At 35.4% G+C, this 21,034-nt stretch overlaps 1 protein-coding gene and 1 pseudogene across 1 annotated transcript; both read right to left on the bottom strand.

Moving 5' to 3' along the window:
• Positions 1–422: 422 nt before the first annotated feature.
• On the bottom strand, positions 423–19,260 carry Tmem207 (transmembrane protein 207). The gene is made up of 5 exons (XM_026389303.2): positions 19,189–19,260; positions 16,956–16,993; positions 10,299–10,343; positions 9,286–9,428; positions 423–562 (listed from the first exon to the last, which is right to left on the bottom strand). The coding sequence occupies exons 1-5, from the start codon at positions 19,258–19,260 to the stop codon at positions 423–425; spliced, it is 438 nt and encodes a 145-aa protein (XP_026245088.2).
• LOC113183176 (U6 spliceosomal RNA) lies at positions 6,111–6,210 on the bottom strand (annotated as a pseudogene).
• Positions 19,261–21,034: the final 1,774 nt, after the last annotated feature.

Below are 21,034 nucleotides of genomic sequence, written 5' to 3'. Positions count from 1 at the left end.
TCTAGGAATGGACATGTCTGAATGTCTACTTAGGCCATTGTTAAAGTATTATAATTTTATTGACTCTATAGTAGAGGAGAGGTCTGATTAAGATGGAAATAATGAGGAAGAGACAAACAATACAGTAGAATCCTAAACTGGACGGAGGTGATTCCTAGCACTTGGTTCCTGCCCACTTGAAAACTAATGAAGAACTATTATACTGGTTGTGTAGCATAAAAAGTATAACAGAGTAATATATGAAAAGTTCACTAATTCATTACTAAAACTTCTCCATGACTAAATTTTTCCCTACATTCATTTTCTCTACTACTTGCACATTTTCAGATTAGATTATTATGTCTCTAGGAATTCTTAGTAAATGAAAGAATTATTCTTAAATTTAATGTTTTGGAATTATACTTTCAGTTGATGATCCAAATCTAAAAACAACCTTGTGTTTTTGGAATTTCTTCATATGGGGGTGGAGGACCTAGTGTGTCAAAACATGGAACAGGGTACTGCTCAAGGTTTTGAGTTTGAAGGTGAATTCCAACAGTTGAACTCACAGTTGCTTCAGTCCCTAGAAAGAAAAAGAGATATGTCATCTTAATAGACAGCATAAAGCAGAAGTATACAAAATGCCTGATGAAATCTGCCATTTTTTTTAATCACTAGGGCAACTGAAAATTATTTGTACACTTGAGAAAAAATTTACAACTATCTTGCTCTCCAAAGTTATAGTTTAGTCATGATAGCAAGAAAATTTCCTTGAATGAAGTGATCATATCATTATTGACCAACCCATCGAGAAGCATTTACAATTTTATAACTGAAACTAGGAGGAATGTTTTTTTTTTTTTTTTTCATAGAACAGAATAGAGGATTCCTTACACAGCATTTTAGCTAATACTCCCAGCATAGGACATGCAGGTTTCACTTTCTAGTGTCTAGTGTTTCTACATTAAAATATCACTTTTAAACTTTATTTGTATTTATTTTTACTAACTGCAAATAATGCAAAAATCACTTTAAACATTTTTTTGTAATAGTAAAAATATTAAGATAAATGCCAAAAAATTTGCATTTAAAGTATATCACACACATGGATTCTAAAATTTAAAAACATACTTTGAAATAAAGATTCTGGTTTGTAGATTGTACAATAAAGTCATTAAATATCAAAAACAGGCCTTTTCATCCACAAACTGGTAACCTTAAGAGACTTTGAATTTATTCTAGTAACTTTTAGAACTCTATTAGTATTTTTTTAAAGATTATTTTTGAGCCACACAGGAAATCAACAGTAATATTTTATAACACTCTTTCTTTGTGTACATTTTTTTCACCTGAGTCTTTACATGACTTTGAATGATTTTGATTGCTTCTTCCCAAAACAATAGTAATGACCATAAATTTAATTTTTTAGGAGTCCTTGAACTAAATCCAGCTCTTGGGTGTTTTTGTATATTAAATTTAACTGGAACGCATCTATACCTATTCATTCACATATTGACTATGGTTGCTTTTGAACTATAGTGACAGAGGTGAGTAGTTCCTTCAGAGACTATATGGACTGCAAAGCCAAAAATATTTTATCTGTCCTTTAATAGAAATTTGCTGACCTTCCTTGAAGAATTCCACTGGGAAGTTTCCAAAGAACATGGTCCAATTATAAAACAAATCTAAAAATGTGTTATTTATTAGGCATTAGCTGCATCACTCAAGCCCATATGTAGATTACTCAAAATGTTTACTTGGGTGTGGAACAACAATTTAGAATCATGAATTTTTATACATTTGTATTTGCCTGATTTCTTATCTTGCTGGTCCTTACAGCAAAGTGTAATAATGCACACATTAATATGGCATATGAAAGGTAGAATACAGTTAGAATATTAGTCTCACCTCTTGATTCAGTAATTTTCTCAGAAAGTTATTTATTTAATTGAATAATCCATTCCTAGGCTATTACATAATATTTATTTACCCAAACTTTTTTTGTACAATAGAATGATAATGATAGTGTCTACCTATAAAAAAGTAGTACAATGTTTAAGGTGAGTTCTGGCACACAGTAATGTTTATTATTATTATCTATTAGTTATCAATAATTTTACTATGCTATGAATACACATGTACTTTTTGTTTATAATAGTATTTCCTGATCTTCTATTTTTAATGGCTACATAATGTTTTAATAAGTATCAATATTAGTTTGAACAAAAATCATAAAATAAAAAATATCCTGGAGTAAAGCTATAGATTTAGGCTGACACCAGCTGTCTGTGGGACTTGATCATTAGTAAAACATATTTGCCTAAGTAATTCCAGCCATTGTGAAAGCTTGTACTCAATATTGACTATTTTCCTGGGAGACTGCTCCAGGTATAGTCAATATAAAGTCAATGGTAATGTCTACCTGGAAATTGTTGACCAGGTGACTCTAACACATTTATTACCTTTGCTAATTTACTTCTACTTCTCCAATATACTCTACTACTGCTATTATGAATGTTGTGTTCTAGGGAACAGGATCTTGACAATTATGCTCTGTGATTGGAAAGTTTTATTATTTGCTACAGATTTGTCTGTTGCTCTGAAACTTGTTATAAAAAACTACAAGGCATTTGATTAATAAAGATAACTAAGCTAATATGCTCAGAAAGCTTTTGAAATAGAAAGTATATCAGTTTTTAATTGTTTTCAAGGCATGGTTACATATAATTCATGTAATTGGGGGCGGGGAAAGCAGGTATTACTTTTATCTTTTACAAAGTTAAGAAACTAAGGGAACTCAATTTAAAATGCCTACAAAAATCCTATAGTATTACTAGAACTGCTGGCTAAAGTATTAGAGTTTATTGCTTAATTTTGTAAAACCTATACATTTACCACTGAGTTTCATACCCAAAATTCATGTTTTCCACATTATTAAGAATAATTCCAATAGACTTGACAGTTTTTTTAAGAGAGAGAGAGAGAATTTTTTAATATTTATATTTTTTGGTTTTTGGCGGACACAACATCTTTGTTTGTATGTGGTGCTGAGGATAGAACCCGGACCTCACGCATGCCAGGCGAGCACACTACTGCTTGAGCCACATCCCCAGCCCTGGACTTGACATTTTAATATGTCTTTTCTATTTGTTCTCTTTTTCCTCCTTAATCTCATCCCTTTATCGTATATGGAAATCATTCTCAAAGGCCTCAATTTGACTCTACCATCCATTAACTGTGCTGCTTAGTCTGTAAATGCCTTCATTTTCTCATTTGTAGAGTATTTCAAATTATGGTAGGCTCCTCAAAGAGTTGTGGAGAAGAATAAATGAAATTCAAATATCAAAGTCCTGGCTCACAGTAAATGTTCCATAAATGTGAATTATTACTGTTGTCATGCCCTTCCTGGAAAGTGTGTGAATAAAACATTCCTTTTTTCCCTATGTAAAAAAAAAAAAAAAAAAAAAAAAAAATCCCAGACCATTTACACATAGAACATAAAATACACAGAAGAGATCTCTAAGGATCCTAAAATGAACAAATCCTGAGAGACCAGAGGGGAGAAAGGGACACAGTGTGAAAGGCCCTGCTTCTTGCTCACCTCTCTCCAGCCTCCTTCCTCTCTCCGGGTCAGAACACTCACATTTAATCACTGCTGGAACACCAGGATCTCTATTTTCTTTGAAATAAGAAAAAGAGAAAATTAGACAGACCTGAGAAGCTAAGCCAGAATGAGTGTCCCCAGGAGGAGTGTCTCTGTGGGCTTGCAACTTGCTGCCTCCTCAGGAAAGGTCAGGGGACCCCTTGAGGGCTGAGAGAACCCAGCTCCAATCCAGGAGAATATGGAAGGAGAGTAAAAGTACACTGAAGTAGATTTGATAGTGATTCACTACTTTTCATTAAAACATGGACTAATAGTGGCCTGGTCACTCTCCCATGCTCTTTTCTAATGAACACTACATTGTTTATTTACCGCAAGTTCAATTTGTCTTTTACTTATTTCCTTAACTCCAAGTTTATTTTCCTTCATTGTCTTTAAATGGCTATTTTCTCATTAATAGGGGCTTTTATTCAGCTTTATGGCCTTATTTTCAGTGAAATCTTTCCTTTATCCTTGTTTTCAGTGAATTAAAATAGAACAATCTTGTGTTTTTGAACAAATTTTAAAACTCCGTTGACATTACATTACTTACTTTTCACATACCAATTTAAAACAAAATAACTAACATAACAAACTAAATTTTTTTTTCTGTCTTTCTTTCTTTCTTCCCCACCCCTCCCCCCCTTTGTGACTGGGGTTTTGCTATGTTGCCCAGGTGGGTCTAGAATTCTTGGGCTCAAGCTGTCCTCCCACTTCCACCAGTCAATAGCTGGGATTTCTGCTGTATATCACTATACCAAGCATGTTTACTTTTAAGATCACTTGTAATTCTATCTGGTTCACTTTGTCTTATAGTCCTTGGTATGTAATGATCACAAATGATAGAGATTTTGGATATTCATGGTTATATGAGAATTTTAACAATTTTCTATTTTGCCCCATTTTTACTAAAAACTTTCACAGATTCCTTTAAGAAATCTTTCTGCAGCCCATTGTGCACTTTCAGTCTTCATTTCCACATTAATGGCGGGGGGGGGGGGGAACTGGTTGCAAATGTGTTTTTTATTGAGTTATCATTTAGGAGGAATTCCAAGAGTATTATTAAAACAGGTAAGGTACTGAAATAATTAACCATTGATAGAAGAAATAAGTTTTACACCTAACATAAGTGCTGGAAGGAAACAAAATACCCAATACTAGAACTGTTCATGTCTGATGGTGGAGGAAAAAGCACAAGAAGACATCAGAAACTGCTACATAGATATCCATTCGAGAATCTGTAAAGACATTGAATGCATATTGTAGGGGTTTGGAGCAGAGATGGAAAGAAGAACTGCATCCAGAAGATCAGTGGGGTGGGGGTGGGGAGAACGAAAAGCAGGGAAGAGGACCTAGTTAGCAGATTCTGGAGCTAAATCCAGGAAAAGGAAGTGGGCCTGGAGCAGAAAAAGATAAGACAATTGTAGGTTTTTTGTTTTGTTTTGTTTTTTGTTTTTGTTTTTTGTTTTTATAAAATAAATAGATTTTAATCTTAGTCCTTAAAATACAACTTCAAACTAAGATTCTTCTCCTCTTAGTCCTCATCTTCCTCCTTACCTACCTTCTTGACTTTATTTTAGTCTTCCTCCTTCTTTCGTTGACAATTCCTTCTCTTCCTCTTTAACCTCCAAGGTCTGTGTAATAGGGCTGCCATAACAGAGTGCCACAGACTGAGTGGCTTTAAGCACAGAAATTTATTTTTTCACAATTCTGGAGATTACATGTCCAAGATCAAGAGTCAGCCAGGTTAGGTTTCTTCTGAGAACTCTCTTTGGCTTGCAGATGACCAACTTCTCCCTGTTTCTTCACATGGTCTCCTCTTTGTGCCTGTGTGCTCATCTCTCCTTAGAAGGATGTTAGTCTTGTTGCATTAACACCTACCACCAATTTCCTCATTTTACATTAGCTTTTTAAAGGCCCTATCTTCAAATATGGCCAGATTTTGAGGTACCGAGCCTTTAAACTTGAACACATTATTTCAATGGGATATACAACCCAACCCATAACAGGGAATATTAGAGGGATTATTTCTTCCTTTCTGGGAAATAAAGATCTCCATTATGATGTATGAGCATTGAAGATGATAACTGAGTGAATAAGTGTTGGAGACTCTTCTACTGAACCCAATGACTATTTAGAGGAACCGTTAAGTATAGGATCTACCATTCAAGAGTATAGATATTATAATATTAAGATATTATATTAAGAGCATAGATATTATGATATTAAGATATTTAGAGTATAGATATTATGAAGGGTAGGAAGATATGGTTATCTGAGCGCTGAACCAGCACAATACTGTGAAATGAGATAATCACTACTGGACAAGGGGATGTTCTTAGGCTCTAAAGTGTTTGACTGAGTTCCCAAGGACATTTTTTAGGCCTGAAATCTCATCAGACATTGACATGGGATGGCATGGCAACCCCTTCCTTAAATACCTTTTATAAGGATGACAAGTCAAGTAGTTACTTTCTTCTCTTTAGCATTTTTTAATATGGAATGTTTCCAGAGTTTGCATGTCACCCTTGCCCATGTTAATCTTCTCTGTATCACTCCAATTTTAGTATATGTGCTGCTGAAGCCAGCACTCTTTTTAGTATTTCTAATCAAGATAATTGGTAACCTGAGTCATGTAATGTTAGCCTGAATTGCTATTGAGATAAAATGTCTATTTTATATATTGTAACATTAGTGAAGTTCAGTCAACTCCAACCTTTGATATTCAGCCAAAACTCTCCTCTTGACTCTTCTCATTTGAGGGCAGCTTCCATGAGATCCTGAGAGTCAAACCTTTGACACTTACATCAAATGTGCGGACCCATTTCAATAAATATGATCAAAAAGTCATGACATAAAAGTGAAATAACTTTTGAAGAAATAGAATGAAGGACTGAGAGGAACCCAAGCTTCATATATCAAATCTAGTATCTCCATTAAAATGTTTTAAATGACCCATTTCTCATATTCTATATTCAGAAGGGAGCACCCTGGGCCTTCCTCTGTGTGTAACAGATAAAAGGAAGGCCAAACCTCTATTTCATATTCTAGTATGTCACCAGTGTCATTCAAATGATTTCTAATTTTTCTCTACCTCTTTCAAATAGTGACTGTGAGGAAAACTCACAGGTACAGCCCCGTACTTCAGTGTGTGATCATGTGAACCCCTCAGGTTCTGGACTCAGCCTCAAGCTATGAGCACCTCCTTGGTGAAAATTATGGAGACAGGTTTGGGCCCTCAATGTCTATCCACAGGAAGATCCTGGAGAGACTCTCTAGCTTCCCTTTGGAGAGCAACTTCTTCTTACAGAAATATTAGGTAGGAAGAATCATTTACCTGGAAAGGTGACGGTATGATGAGAATCCAGTCAGCCAAGTAAATCCTGTGTGGATTAAGGTTTTTGACTCCCTCAAAATATCAACTCTCTGGAATTCATTTCCAGCAAAATTTGTTAAGAAACTTCTAGGGATCATAGAGAACACCACTTCCTTAATTACCCTTTTGTATTTTGTTTGGGAAAGGAGAAACAGGAATGCAAAAGCATTAACTCTGGGGCAACATTCACAGCAAAACTGTGAATGGTTGTTAGACCCCTTCATAGCCATCTTGAATATCACTCAGAGAGGATGGAAGATGGGCAGTGGGTTGGATAAAGAGAAATCCAACTCATTGTAGGAAGGGAAAAGATAAATGGTAAGAGATAACTGAGCCTGTGGTCTCCAAGTTTGACAATAGAGAAAAAGCTTTGTAAGATAATTCATGAGCAAAATATGACCCAGAAGCTGTACCAGTGGCACTGGGAGGAAATGATAGAATGAGGACAGAAAGAAATATACTAGAATCCAATCCCTACAGTTATGGAGTCACTACATGAAAATATATGATATTCAGCATCTGTGGCTATACTTTGTGTACAGGGATGAAATGGCTAAGCCCTTTAGTGTCCAGCCTAAATTTTCATAGACTCTTTACCCACAATTCTGGGTAGTTTGAAGTCTACTAGTTGACTTACAGCAAAGAATTCTATGTATATTAACTCAGAAGTGTGAGAGTAGATAAAATCCTCTAAGAGAAATAACAACTACTTCCAAAGACAGAGAATATCAAAAAAATCCTCAACCTATCACTTGTTAGATGTAAAATAAACTGTGACCATGTTGTTATTTTAAAAATTCAATTTCTTTACAAGTTTATTTTTTTTCTTGTTCATATTGATTTCAGAATAATATGGAGCATGTGACTGAATGCCCAGGACTCAATACTATCATGTGCTTATGGCTGAGACAGAGTATCAGCCTGGACCCCTTCTTCCACATTCAGATCTATTCTGGCTGGTTCACCCAAGTTCAAGAGCAGGCAAAACAAACACGTTGCAAAAGTTAGAAAAGCATTAGAGAAATAGGAACATAAACTGCCTTAGACATTATAGCAGCATAATTGAGTAGCTTAAAATTAGAAACAAACTTTTTAAAAAAAAAAAATATTCAAGATAGTCTAGTGGAAGGTTCTTCTTCAAAGTGAGAGAAGGGCTAAGATGGAGAATTGTGTGCCTCTCTTTAGAAATGCAAGTTCAGCTGGAAGAATTATAATGCCATTTATTAACTATCTGTAGTTTAATGAAGAAAAATAGGCCGACATTAACATGTAGATCCCTTTGACATATTTAACAAACATATTTTGTTAAAAGATCAGTAACCCTATTACCCTCTCTGCTTCATAAAAAGTGTTTTTTAGTTTCAGGAGAAAGATGTATTATCACTGGAGAATTTAACTGTTCTTCCCAAAATAACCATTTCCCGAACTGATAATATCTTGTCCTTGTTAAAGGACTTTTGGGTGGGAAAAATTTAATAGTAAAAACAATCACTAAATTTTAAAGTAACTTTTGAAGTTAAAACAGTTTATTTTTACCAACTCTTGGGACAATTGTGGCATGTGATGTAGTACCTAAGAGGGAAATTCTCATAACACTGTTTGAATGAAGATGAAGCCTAATATGAAGAAATAAGCTAATGATTAAAGAAAAGAATTATCAGTTGTAGCCTTCCAGAAATCCATGGTAGTTTTTTTCTTTTGTTCGTTTATTTGTTTTCCTATTTATTGCTAGGGTTGGAAGCTACGCACAATTCTAAGATCTTTAATTTCTTCATTTCTTACCTTCTCATGCAAATTGGGAAATGAGGGAGGAACATGTTTTTGGGGGTGGAGATTGAGTACAGGCAGCATCAGGATGCTGTCAGCGTGTCTGGAGAGAAAGGGCATATGGATTGGCACTCCCCTGTCCAGTCACAATGATTTCACACTGTGCGTTGGCAGTAGACCATCTGGAAAATGTGGTTTAGTGCTACTTCAGATGGGTTAAGTGAGTCATAGCTAAGTAACCAAGACTATGAATACAAGTTGGATAGACTGATGTCAAAAACTCAAGAATATTCTTCTGCACTTTAGATTTTATCTCATACTCAAATGTGAGTCAGTTCCCTAAGATATATTCTCTTTCTTATGGGCTTTCTTTCTTTCTGATTTTTTCTCACTTAAACTCTTCTCAAAGCATGCCTTTGGCTATACCATAAGCCATTTACCATTCTGAGTTCACTGATGCACTTGGCAGATGATAGCTTTTCAAGGCTTCACAGAGAAGTTCCAGAACTCTGTGTCAACTCACCACAAATGGAATCCAAATCTCCAACAGCAAAAACAGCCATGGTGCGTCTTGGGGAATCCATTCGGGATCTCTTCAGCCAGCACTGGAGACAGCAAAGCACCACTCCACAGAGAAGAGACACCAAGAAAATCAGCAGTAGGAACCTGAGGTCAGAAGCAGCCAGAGAGGAGTGAGGTAGAGCAAGCAAAGACTTCCTATTACTACCTGAAAAGTGGTCAGGGACTCAGCTAGACTGGGTGTTGGAATCCCTTAAGCAATCTACCCCCACCATAATTGCCACAGGCCTGGAATATTGTCTGCCCTCAGAGAGGCTTGATCTTACCACGTGGTGATTAATACTTCATCCTTGGAAAATGAAGGAGTATTCTAAAAAGCAGTGTCTTGGTTCCTTATTTATTGAACTAGTTAATTCTTCCATACATTCATTAATGACAATAATTAATGACACATCATTTAAGGGAACATTATCTAGTCATTCCAGACCTCCATATTTTCATTCAACTAATATTTTTAGTAAGTGATGTTAGGGTTAGGGAATTCATAGGTAAAAAAGATAAGGTCTCCATGTTTCAGAGCTAATCATCTATTAATAGAACTGATAATATGAAATTTGGAAGTTACAGATATCAAGATTTAGGAAGTATATCAACTATCTTAAAATTTCTAATGAACTATCTCATAAAAGAGGCAGCTGCTTATTTTTATTGCTTTTATTACCAAAAGTAAAATCTGTAGAGTCATTTAGAAAAATTTCAAGAGGAAAAAAAACAATTTACCACTAAAAATCTCCATCTCAGAAATACATTATTAAAAATAGTTAAGTTCACTGTCACAGAAAATGTATAAGTAAACACTGGACAACCATCTGGAAATGATGTTTCTATAGATATTGATGTACGTGACCCCTTAATTTCCTTAAGCTGTGTGATTTCTTGTGCTGTCTAAAATTATTTAGGAAAATGATATGCATATTTCACCAAATGTTTTATAAAACAAATTGAGAATATCCTTACCAGATGTACCAGTCATTAGGGTGTTGATCAGTATAATTTAGACACCTGGTGATAAAAGAAAAGCAGTAAGTGCTAGAATTCTAGCTGGCTAAAGCCTTTGTCTCTGGGGCCATAAAATTTTTACTCACCACATCCCCACATCTGTTTCCCCAGAACAATTGTTTGTTTACCACCACCACAATGCCTGCCCGGCAACCTACTCCCAGCAAAATTAAGTGTGTAAGTTACACTGTGTCCGTGCCAAGGCACTGAAAAGATGGAACGGTTTGAATGTGCTAGACATACAAACAGATGACTGCCCTGAAATACGTTTGATTCTAGAGTTAAAAATACTGTTGTGCAACAAGAAGGTCATGACTAACTTTTTAGGGCCAATGTGTCATCGGTATTAGGCAAGTAATCATATCACCCTTCTGTTGATCCAGGTATCTAGAGTCCTTTACTTTGCAAATTCTCCAGGGAAGGTTTATAATTTCTATTAAACTTTAATATCTTGGTAGAGCAGCAAGCATTGGAAAATTGGTTGCTTTCTAGTTCAACAATTGGTAAAGAAAGAAGTTAGGCTAGAAAGAAAATGAATGTGGCCACATGTTTATCATTCGCCAAGAAGAGGAGTTGACTTCTTCAGTTGGAGGGGTGAGTTCGTTTGTGTATTGAGGTGTATCTCAATCATTCTTGAGGTAAGTTTGAAAAGATCACACAAAAACAAATTTCACATGGGTTTGACTACCAGGAGTAGAGATATATGTGTTGTTCGTCTCAGTCCCTCACATACCTGACCTGGTGCAGAGTGTATGTTTGCATAAGGACTTCTTTCCAGACTTCATGTATGGCCACTTCTAAACTGTCTTGAGAGTGAACAGGGGAAAACTGTTCATCACAACCTGATAAGCTTCTGAGATGGAACCATCCTTAATCATGCTTTTTCAGCCACTGTTAAAATAATACTTAGTGCTTCTCAGCTTGAAAGTGCTCATAAGCATCCATTAATTTATTGCTTTCACATTCATCATTATACTAGTTAGAAGAAGTGACTTTCTAATACTTATTGACTTAGAAATTTTGCCTTAACATTGAAGATAAGTCAATCACCCAGACACTAAAGTTTTTATTTTCTTATTTTTGTTTCTTTGGTTAGTTAGTTTGTTTGTTTGTTTTAAGCACCCAGAGAGTTTAGGAAAGTTCATATGTACAAATGCTGATTTAAGAATTGCAACTGAAGCTGGGCACAGTGGTGTATGCCTGCAATCCCAGCGGTTTGAGATGCTGAGGCAGGAGGACATCAAATTCAAAGCCAGCCTCAGCAAAAGCAAAGCACTAAACAAACCATTGAGACCCCGTCTCTAAATAAAATACATAATAGGGCTGGAGATGTGGCTTAGTGGTCAAGTGCCTCTGAATTCAATTTCTTCTACTCCCCCAATCCCCCCCAAAAAGGCAACTGAAGTATAACTTTCAAAGGTATCTCAGGATAAGTGATCATTAGTAAAGGATGGTAACAATAATTAATGACACATCTTTTAAGGGAATATTATCTTGTCATAGAGAAAAATGTAGATTTTTATTTATAATTAAAAGTTTTGTAAGAAAAACAATTTAGAGAGCTCAGCCCTATATTGTATATATTCTTTTACACAAATACAATGATTCCAGCAAAAATAGCTATTGGTTAAATATAAAATATTCCATCATTGTACCATCAAGGCTTCTCTTGAAGATTGTATAATAAAGAACATTTTCCTTTTAATATTTTCATATTGTTTGAATATTTATATAGGCATTACTTTTGTCATCAGAAAGTATTAAAATATTACCTTAAAATATAAAAATCTTCAAAATATAGTATCCAACTCAAGAGATGAATATAGGTAAATTTTCATGGTGTCCTGATCAAATAAAAAAGCTGAAGTTTCTTGTTTGTAGATCTTGACTTCTAAGATCAAGGCTTGGAATGGATTATCTCATCTTCATGCATATATAAATCTCCTCTATTTTTACATTTAGAATTAGCCTATATAACTTTAAGTCAAGTCTAAATATTGAGTGTCTCATTTTATTTCATAATTCTTATTTATTAGCCACTCATGATTGTTTTCAGTGCTAGCAATAACCCAAACTTGACTTATTTCACTTTCTCTTTTCTAGCCCTGTGCACCCTCTGGTGGTTGTTCTTACAAGTGATAAAATGGCCAAAAAGAACTTAGCTGGAAAATGGAGTTGTCAAGTAATTCCAAAAATTCTGACATCTATCATGTAATTCCAAAAATTCTGACATGTATCTCACTCTAAGGATTTTATTCACTGTACACCTGGGATCCAGAATAAGGAATGAAAGTGGGAGGTCACTAGCTGGAACTTAACATAGAATATGTGTCTTCTGCCTCCTTCCTTCTCACCATTATTCCCATTTCTTTCTCAAGTTCAATTCTTCAACAAAAACATTTTGAATTCTTAAAAAAAATAATTTCTGAACTGTAACAGCATTCCAATTGCTCAAATTTTAAATGCAAGATCTTTAGTATACAAAGTTTATATTTTTAAAAAATGAAGTTATTATTCAGGTGTTGCTCAAATTAGGATGCTAATGTTAAAAACAAAACAAGATAGCTATCAGGGAGAAATGAGAGCAGAAAGGAATGTTTAAGGAAGACATTTGAAATAATCAGAATCTTCTAGAAGTAGATGATAGAGATAATTTCAGTTTCTACCAGAACAAGGGCCCTTCTTTACTTGGATCCTCTGGAAATGATTCCTGCTCTATATGGATGGTTAGACTAGTTGGTCTTCTCAGTGCTGAGAATCCATGCAACTAAAATTTTAAATTCATTAATTACATAAATTCAGGAAGAAAACTGCAGATCTGCTCCATTTGTTCCTCTCTACAATTTTCTATGGCAGGCATTCTTCCAAACCAGGTACATTAGGTCATGTCAAGTAATTCACTTTAGAACTTACAGCACTATAAGTGAGGCCCACACTATTATAATCTTCCTTTTATAATTCAGAAAACTCAATCGCAGGGAGGTTAAGTAACTTGTCCAAATTAGCATTCCTGGAAGTGGCAGAGGTTTTAAACACAAATGGTCTGGCTGTGGAGCCATGTCCATTACCACCATGCAATACTGCAACTGGGAGCACTAAAACTCAGCTCTACACAGTATGGAGTGCTAGCTGAATGCATCCAATATCCTGTGTTCCAAAATGCTTTCAGGAAATACTGAAAATACAAAAAATAAAAAAAATTTACAAGTGAGAGCATGGAGAGTATCAGGCACAGAGAATAAGACAAGAATGAGATCAATTTGTAAACCAAATGTAATAAGTCCCATTTATAAAAGAACTGAACTCCAGATCTGGCTTAAGCTTTCTAGCAGTTAATTAGATGAGAGAGAATTGGTTATATACTGTCCTTTAAAATGAACAAAACAAACAACATTATTCATCAGATGTAAAACTATTCTTCCTATAGAAACCAGAGAAAAATTCAAACCATGGGACTTCATAAAGAGATCATTGTTAATAATAGGAACAGTGTTTCCATAGTCTTAGGATAAATAAAATAACAAATTTCATGATTTTTTTTCTTTTTAAATAAAACTCCTCCAATTAGGCCAATGTACAATTCATGCACACAAACAGGTGGGAAAGATGGGTAGTAAGTCATGTCATCCAGAAATTGGTGGTAAATTGCATAGTATCTAGGAAACTGAATAGGCTATATGTTCCTCAGGCATTTCACCAAGTTTATAGTGATTAAATGTCAGATGTACAATATGACTTTATGGTTAAACATCTGGGTTCAGAATTTAGAGTCGGTTCTGGGTCTTCATCTAAACTCTACCTCTTCTTTGATTCCTTGCTCTTGAACTAAATATTTACCCTCACTGGCCAAGTGAGATGGTAGCATGTCATTAGGAAATTTATTAACAAAATTAATTTACATAATACTTTATATATATATATATATATATATATATATATATATATATATATTTATAAATCACCATCTACATAATGCAAATCAGTGTAATTGTTTATTTATGGGGAGAGGAATGGATTAAAGAGATAGAGGGGGCTCTATCACATTTGATTTCATACAATAAATTAACACTTAAATTTTATGTAAAGTGATGCAATGCATTATTGCTACTAAAAATTCAGTTATAAAAATAAAATGATTAGGTCATATCACAAAATCAAAAGCCTAGTGTTAGAAAACAAATTTAAATAGAACTAATAATAGATCAAAAATTTTAAACATTGAGTATATATATATATATATATATATATATATATATATATGAATCATTTTGCAAACTATTGGACCACAGAAGTTAATTAATGAAAAACAAAGTTATTTCTGGCTATTCAGAGATCCTTTCTCACTCAAACACGGCCTCTATCAGAATAGCCCTCATTCCATTTTCTTTCTGCTCTTCTACGCCCTTGTATTCTGATCCATCTCTGATTTTTGTGTCCATTTTGTGTGTGAACTTTGGGCAAGTTACTCTTCTTTTATGTTTCTCATTTCAAAAGGACATGTGGAGAGGGCCATCTCTATGCTTCCTTTTACCTGTAATCTAGTGGGTTTGTGTTACTCTCTTATAGTTTGATAAAGGTTGAATGTATACTCTCTTGGACAGGTAATGGATTTTAACAAAGATAATGTCTCAGATCAAAGATGAAATCCTAAATTGAAGACCTCTAGGACAAATATAGGTAGAGAAAGTGAATCCTGTTTGGATGTGGAACTTCTACTCTTTAAGAAACCAGCACACCTTTCATTATAGACTAATCTCACTAACACTATCTTGCATAATAAAAAAAGAGAGAGATTGTATCTACCTCCAATACCTTTACTTTCTACTTCCCTATTCTTCCAGCTACTCTCTTGTCTTTATTTCCTACTAATTTGAAATGCATTTGAGGCACATTTTAGTCAGCTTTTTTCATTGCTGTGACTAAAAGAATCTGACCATCACAATTATAGAGGAGGAAAAGTTTATTTTGAGGGCTCATGGTTTCAGATTTTTTATACCATAGAAGGCCATCTCCATTCCTCAGGGCTAGAGGTGAGGCTGAACATCAAGGTGAAAAAGTGTGGCAGAGGGAAGCAGCTCACATGATGATCAGAAAGCAGAGAGAGAGAGTTCCACTCACCAGATACAGAATATATACTGGAAAGTCACAATGAATCACTTCCTCCAGCTACACCCTACCACTTCAGTTACCATTCAGTTAATCCCCATCAGGGGATTAATTTACTGATTTATTGGCTATAACCCAATCAGTTCTCCTCCAAAACTTCTTGCATTGTCTCACACGTGAGCTTTCGGAGGACACCTCCATCCAGATCATAACAAGGCAGTTTCTAGTTTTCACTCAAAAGGGAAATAATGATAATATAATGGAAAATTAGATGTAAAAGTTTAGATGTAAAACTTAAATGTAGCCAATAAAAGGTCATACCTAAGTATCAGTGGAAGTCCTCTTGTTAGTTTACTATCTGTCTGGATCTCAATTTCTTCACCTAAAAAGGAGACCTGTAGCCTCAGAGGCTCAAAATTAAATATAAATCGTTCCTCAGTGCCATGTTTCCCTGTCATGTTGATTAGAGAATTAGAATTGACACTTAAGATACTTTCCAATTATGAAATCCTGTATTCTATTTTTTCTGAGTCAAAGGCAGAAAAAAATGAGGCAGGATGAGTGTAGCCATGAAATCCAGAGTCAGGAAAGCCTATAATCAAAAATTATCATGTCACAAACAGCAAGAGATAGAACAAAATGGCAGGTCTGAAAATAAATTAAAAGAAACAGCAATGAAGGTTGATGCAAACACTAAAAGGGGCATACACTTAATAAGCAGATTGTTAACAAGAAGATGATCCTCCAGAGACAGGCGAATGACTCCAGAGCCCAGGAAAGCCCCATTTGGCCCCGACTCTTACTTTAGAGCCAGTGTCCATAGACCTTGGATTTGAGGGAAATAGACAATGATAATTGAAAGCAGCTGGCTGGCAGAGAGTGTAGCAACCAGAAGACAGCACTTGGCAGGAGTGCTTTTCTGACACTTGCACTAAGTCACAGTGCATTACAGTTATCATGAATCATCATCAGCATTATTAATGGCACCTTCTCCCCATCTCCCGAATAGAATTCTGGGAACCATTAAATCCACAGCACAAAAAGTGAGAAAAGCGAGTCAATTATTCACATAATTCATATCAGAATCACTTTGAAATGTACACATAATACAAGTTAGAATTTGGGTTTGTTTGTTGTCCAGTAAATTGCCACCCATCATTGCTGTGACCTATGCATGTGAATGCAGCTGCGGAGGAGGTGACATCATGATGATTCTCTCATGCACTTACAGCACCCTGGATGCTTAAAGGAAGGGGAAGTCAGTGACCAAAAATATCTAGAAATAAACCAGGCCCCTTCTTTATTTAATAACGATCTTAAGAAAATGATTATCTCCTGGTTTTAGAAAAATTAAGCCATCTGCATTTAAAAACTATTAGTCTTTTTGTTATGTGATTATCACCATCACTTGAAACTCTTTGGGGGCTTTTAAATTGACTTTATTCTTTTTGATTGTTCGAATTTTTAAAATGCTAAATCAAAACAAGGAATCTATTGCTATTTACTTACATTTCATTTTCTTCGCATGGCAGATTCGAAAGCACCAACTGAAACACATGTTTAGAACAATAAAATCCAACATCTCATCAGTCTAATCCTTTAATACGAGCAGTGCCTAGAGACAATGCGGGTTTATATCTTTCTTTTGTTGTTGTTCTTCTTTTTTTTTTTAATTAAAAGCTCTGCTGCATAGTTTATTGTTGGTGTACAGAGTTTTAATTGAAAAAATTTCTCTGGGGGCTGGAGGTGTAGCTCAATGGTACAGAGACTGCCTAGAATACAAGGCATTGGGTTTGATCCCCAGCACCATCATAAAACAACAACAACAAAAATTCTCTAGGTAGATTTTTAAATTCAACAGTGACAGGAGATGTGTATTGCAAACTAGATTCTTATCCTACATACACTATAGATATATTTGAAAAGAGTTTTTTGTTTTCTCTATAGGCAGATTTTGCTTGCTCTAAAGAGATTTTGTATGCCTTGCATTTTTCTGTGTATTTTTGCATTCAAGGCAGAGGAAAGAGTTCATTAGTTGTGGGTAGTATTTTCATGCAAAGGAAGCAAGTTCCCAGTATGAGGAAACATAAGTCAAACCTATTTGCATTAATGGGTGTTAAATGTATGCATGAAGGGGTGACTTTAACAGCTCTAAAGCTGAGGTCCACTTAAGATCATATGGAATTCCTGCTGAGATTTATAATCTTTATCAAAAAGAGGGTAGGTAATAATAACCTTTAGAAGACCCAAACCCCTAAGCATTCCATCACAATTATCCTAGTTCTCTGTGTTGAACCTTACAGGTTATAATAACACCCACAATTACAAGGAAAGAAACTATTTCTTTCTAAAGACTTTGTGTGTTTGTTTTTTCCTAAGAATTGGAACTCTTTCTGTGTACAATAAAAAAGCCTTGAGATGTCACTTAAACGTAGCTATAAAACTCAGCCCAAATAGGTCAGTGGAAGCATTTATTTCACTGTACTGTTGCATATATGTACAGGTAAAAACTTACAAACTTTAAATGATTGACCTAGGAATTTTGTATGAGATATGAATTTTCTCCCTTAATTCCAAATTCTTCTTCTTCAGCACCTTGTATGCACACCACCAAGTTTATCTGGGCAAAGAGATTTGTGGAGTTGCAGATGGAGTCATGAATTGGTCATCAGAGAGCATGATAATGAACAATTTATAAGCACAGAAAATGAGTTGCATTTTCTTTTGCTAGATTGCTGCAAATAGATTTGCATACTAACTGAGAGGAAAATGAACACTCAAATTTTGTCCATAAAGAAAGTTTATTTATGAGTAAATGAAATCATCTGGGATCTAGCTTAACAGATAAACAAATAAAGCCAGCATTTCAAGTCACTTCCCAATCTTCTCTGCGTGCTGTACCTGAGTATATATGGTATTTCATTATTACCACCTCACTGCCAAAGCATTAGCTGTCAGACTCCCACGTTATTTTGAAATGGTGAGGGACGTTTTAATATGCTTTAGATCTAAGTCTTTCAGATATGTTGGTTTCAGATACAAAGATACAGTTATTGGTCAGAAAAGGATGCTGGAGTGGGGGAACCAAAATAAATGCTAAAATGCTTCTTTCTACATCAGTCAGCGTTTAAAAACTGTTGAGAATCAAGTATGGTTGCAGGCAAAAAGCAACATTCTTAAATTAATCTAGCCATGATACCTTTCTCTGTGTCAACAATATTTTTGATGTTTTGAAAATTTCACAGCATAGCAAAGTGAAGCAAAGGTTAAATGTGCATCATATTATTTCAATCATAAGAATAGAACTAAATAAAGAAGATGTCAACCAGGGCTGGAGATGTGGCTCAGCGGTAGCGCGCTCGCCTGGCATGCGTGCAGCCCGGGTTCGATCCTCAGCACCACATACCAACAAAGATGTTGTGTCCGCCGAGAACTAAAAAATAAATATTAAAAAAAAAATTCTCTCTCTCTCTCTCTCTCTCTCTCTCTCTCTCTCTCTCTCTCTCTCTCCTCTCTCACTCTCTCTTTAAAAAAAAAAAAAAAAAAAAAAGAAGATGTCAACCAAATGCCCTGGATGTTTTATTTGCCGTACCTTCAGCCAACAAATAAGTTGTAAGATGCTGGTAACCCCTTCTTAAAGGAATTATTTTAAAAATGTGGTTACAATGCCCAAAGAACATATCAATAGCAGGTCAAATCCTCAGAGTATTTTAGAAAGTCTTCTGGAAAGAAAGAGGGTTACCTGGAATAGTGACAAACACCAAGTTCCTGTTGAGATCACCGAAGTGACACTGAAAGATCTGGATCTTGACATCCTTCAAGGCTAATCTGCCCAGAGATGGTGCTTTGCTGTCTACGCTGGTCTCTCTATCTCAGAACTTGCTAACTTCTCCATGCTGTGCTTCCTTCCGGAGCAGGCATTAATGATGGCTCCTTGTGACTAATCAAGTGCATGCTGGGGAGGAATGTTGGGTGCATGATTTCGGGTACTAAGAGTTTTAGGAATTTTAGTTTAAGGTCAGAACCTTGGTACTGTTTGTCAAGGCCCTAAAAGGAAGGGTTATAAATCCTGACCTGCAAAGCTAGCTGGCTGCTTAAGTAACTTTCAAAATTCAAGTGCATGCCTTATTCCAGGGAACTTGTGAGATCTTTTTTTAAAAAATAGAATCTCATACTGGGAATATTTATTCATTTTTCTACCCTTTATGTGTCCTCTTTGCTCCTCTTTTCCTGCCCATCATTTTCAGACTCAGGTCTAACACAGCCTTGAATTTACAATTATCAGACTGGCAAGTTCAAAATTCAATAATACAGCAGAAGAGCTAGATATAAAGAAACACCCTTTTGTATATAATTGGGAAAACTATACAAGTTTTTTGAAAGACAATAGGGCAATGTCTATCAAACTAAAAAATAAATGTACCCTTGGGTCAAGAATTTTACTTCTGTTGCTGAGCAAGGACATCTGCAGAGACGAAGTGGCCACAAATGTCCTTGTTCACTGGTTCTTTTGAGCATACTGAAAGGATTTTAACATGTCACTCTGAGAAGGAGGCAACATTTTATTAGAAGGGACAGGAAAAGGGAAAAATGGGACACTCTCAAGGGGGAAAGTGAGTCCTCTCAGAGAGGAAAGAGATAGTACTCTCCTCTAGAACTCCAGTTTTATTGGGGGTCCCAGGGAAGTTTCCAGAGAATCCCACTCAATTCTACCTCTTAACTTTTGATTGACAGCAGGATTGCATTAGACTTTTAAGTCCCCACTTCATAGTCTTACCCCAATGGAGAGAAGATTTTGCTATTATAATGACACATTAAAGATGTATAACAACACTGGGTCACCTTCCCCCAGGCTGACCTGTTCTAATTGGAATTTTTGTTCTTACAGATTTTATGGGTATAGGGCTTTGCTTTCAATTATCCTGTCTCCTTGAGTCCTGGAATTTGGTCTGTGTAAAGTTCACAAAAGTTCCCCCTTCTGGGTTGTGTGTGTGTGTGTGTGTGTGTGTGTGTTTTAATCCACAGGGAGAATCCTTTTGCATTTCTCCTGCAGATAACAGGTTGTTTGCTGATGATATGTAGCATATACTATTGACTTAGGCCAGGGAGAATCACAGATAAATTACTCTTTAAAAGGAAGCATGTGGGGCTGGGGCTGGGGCTCAGTGGAAGAACACTCCCCTAGCATGAGTGAGGCACTGGGTTCGATCCTCAGCACCATATAAAAATAAAATGAAGATATTGTGTCCACCTAAAACTAGAATAAATAAATAAATATTAAATAAATAAATTATAAATATTTTTAAATAAAATAAATAAATTATAAATATTAAATAAATAAATATTTTAAAAAGAAAGTATGTGGGAGTCAACCCAGTATGCCCTTAACCTCATGCTCCCAGTATTCATGTCTGTCTGTTACTTAACACTTCCAAGAATGTATACTTATAGATATAGAATATTTGTACCTACATATAAGCCACATACAGTGATGCTCAATGAAACAGAAAATATCCATCCACATGTGACTGGCACATACAACAGAGGGGTGAGAGGGGAAGTTAGGAGGCAGGGGGTTTGCAATGATG

The sequence above is a fragment of the Urocitellus parryii genome, chromosome 2 (assembly GCF_045843805.1).
Source record: "Urocitellus parryii isolate mUroPar1 chromosome 2, mUroPar1.hap1, whole genome shotgun sequence".
In the NCBI taxonomy this organism is placed as follows: Eukaryota; Metazoa; Chordata; class Mammalia; order Rodentia; family Sciuridae; genus Urocitellus; species Urocitellus parryii.
This window is presented reverse-complemented; position numbering and strand designations above follow the sequence as displayed.

What these genes read in the sequence shown, in the direction of transcription:
- Tmem207 (XM_026389303.2), bottom strand. Translation starts at nt 19,260, where the DNA reads ATGTCAAGATCCAGATCTTTCAGTGTCACTTCGGTGATCTCAACAGGA. An exon ending in GGTGTTTGTCACTATTCCAG is followed by an intron (nt 16,994 to 19,188) that starts GTAACCCTCTTT and finishes CATGTGTTTCAG; the next exon opens with TTGGTGCTTTCGAATCTGCC. An exon ending in CCTAATGACTGGTACATCTG is followed by an intron (nt 9,429 to 10,298) that starts GTAAGGATATTC and finishes TTCTGACCTCAG; the next exon opens with GTTCCTACTGCTGATTTTCT.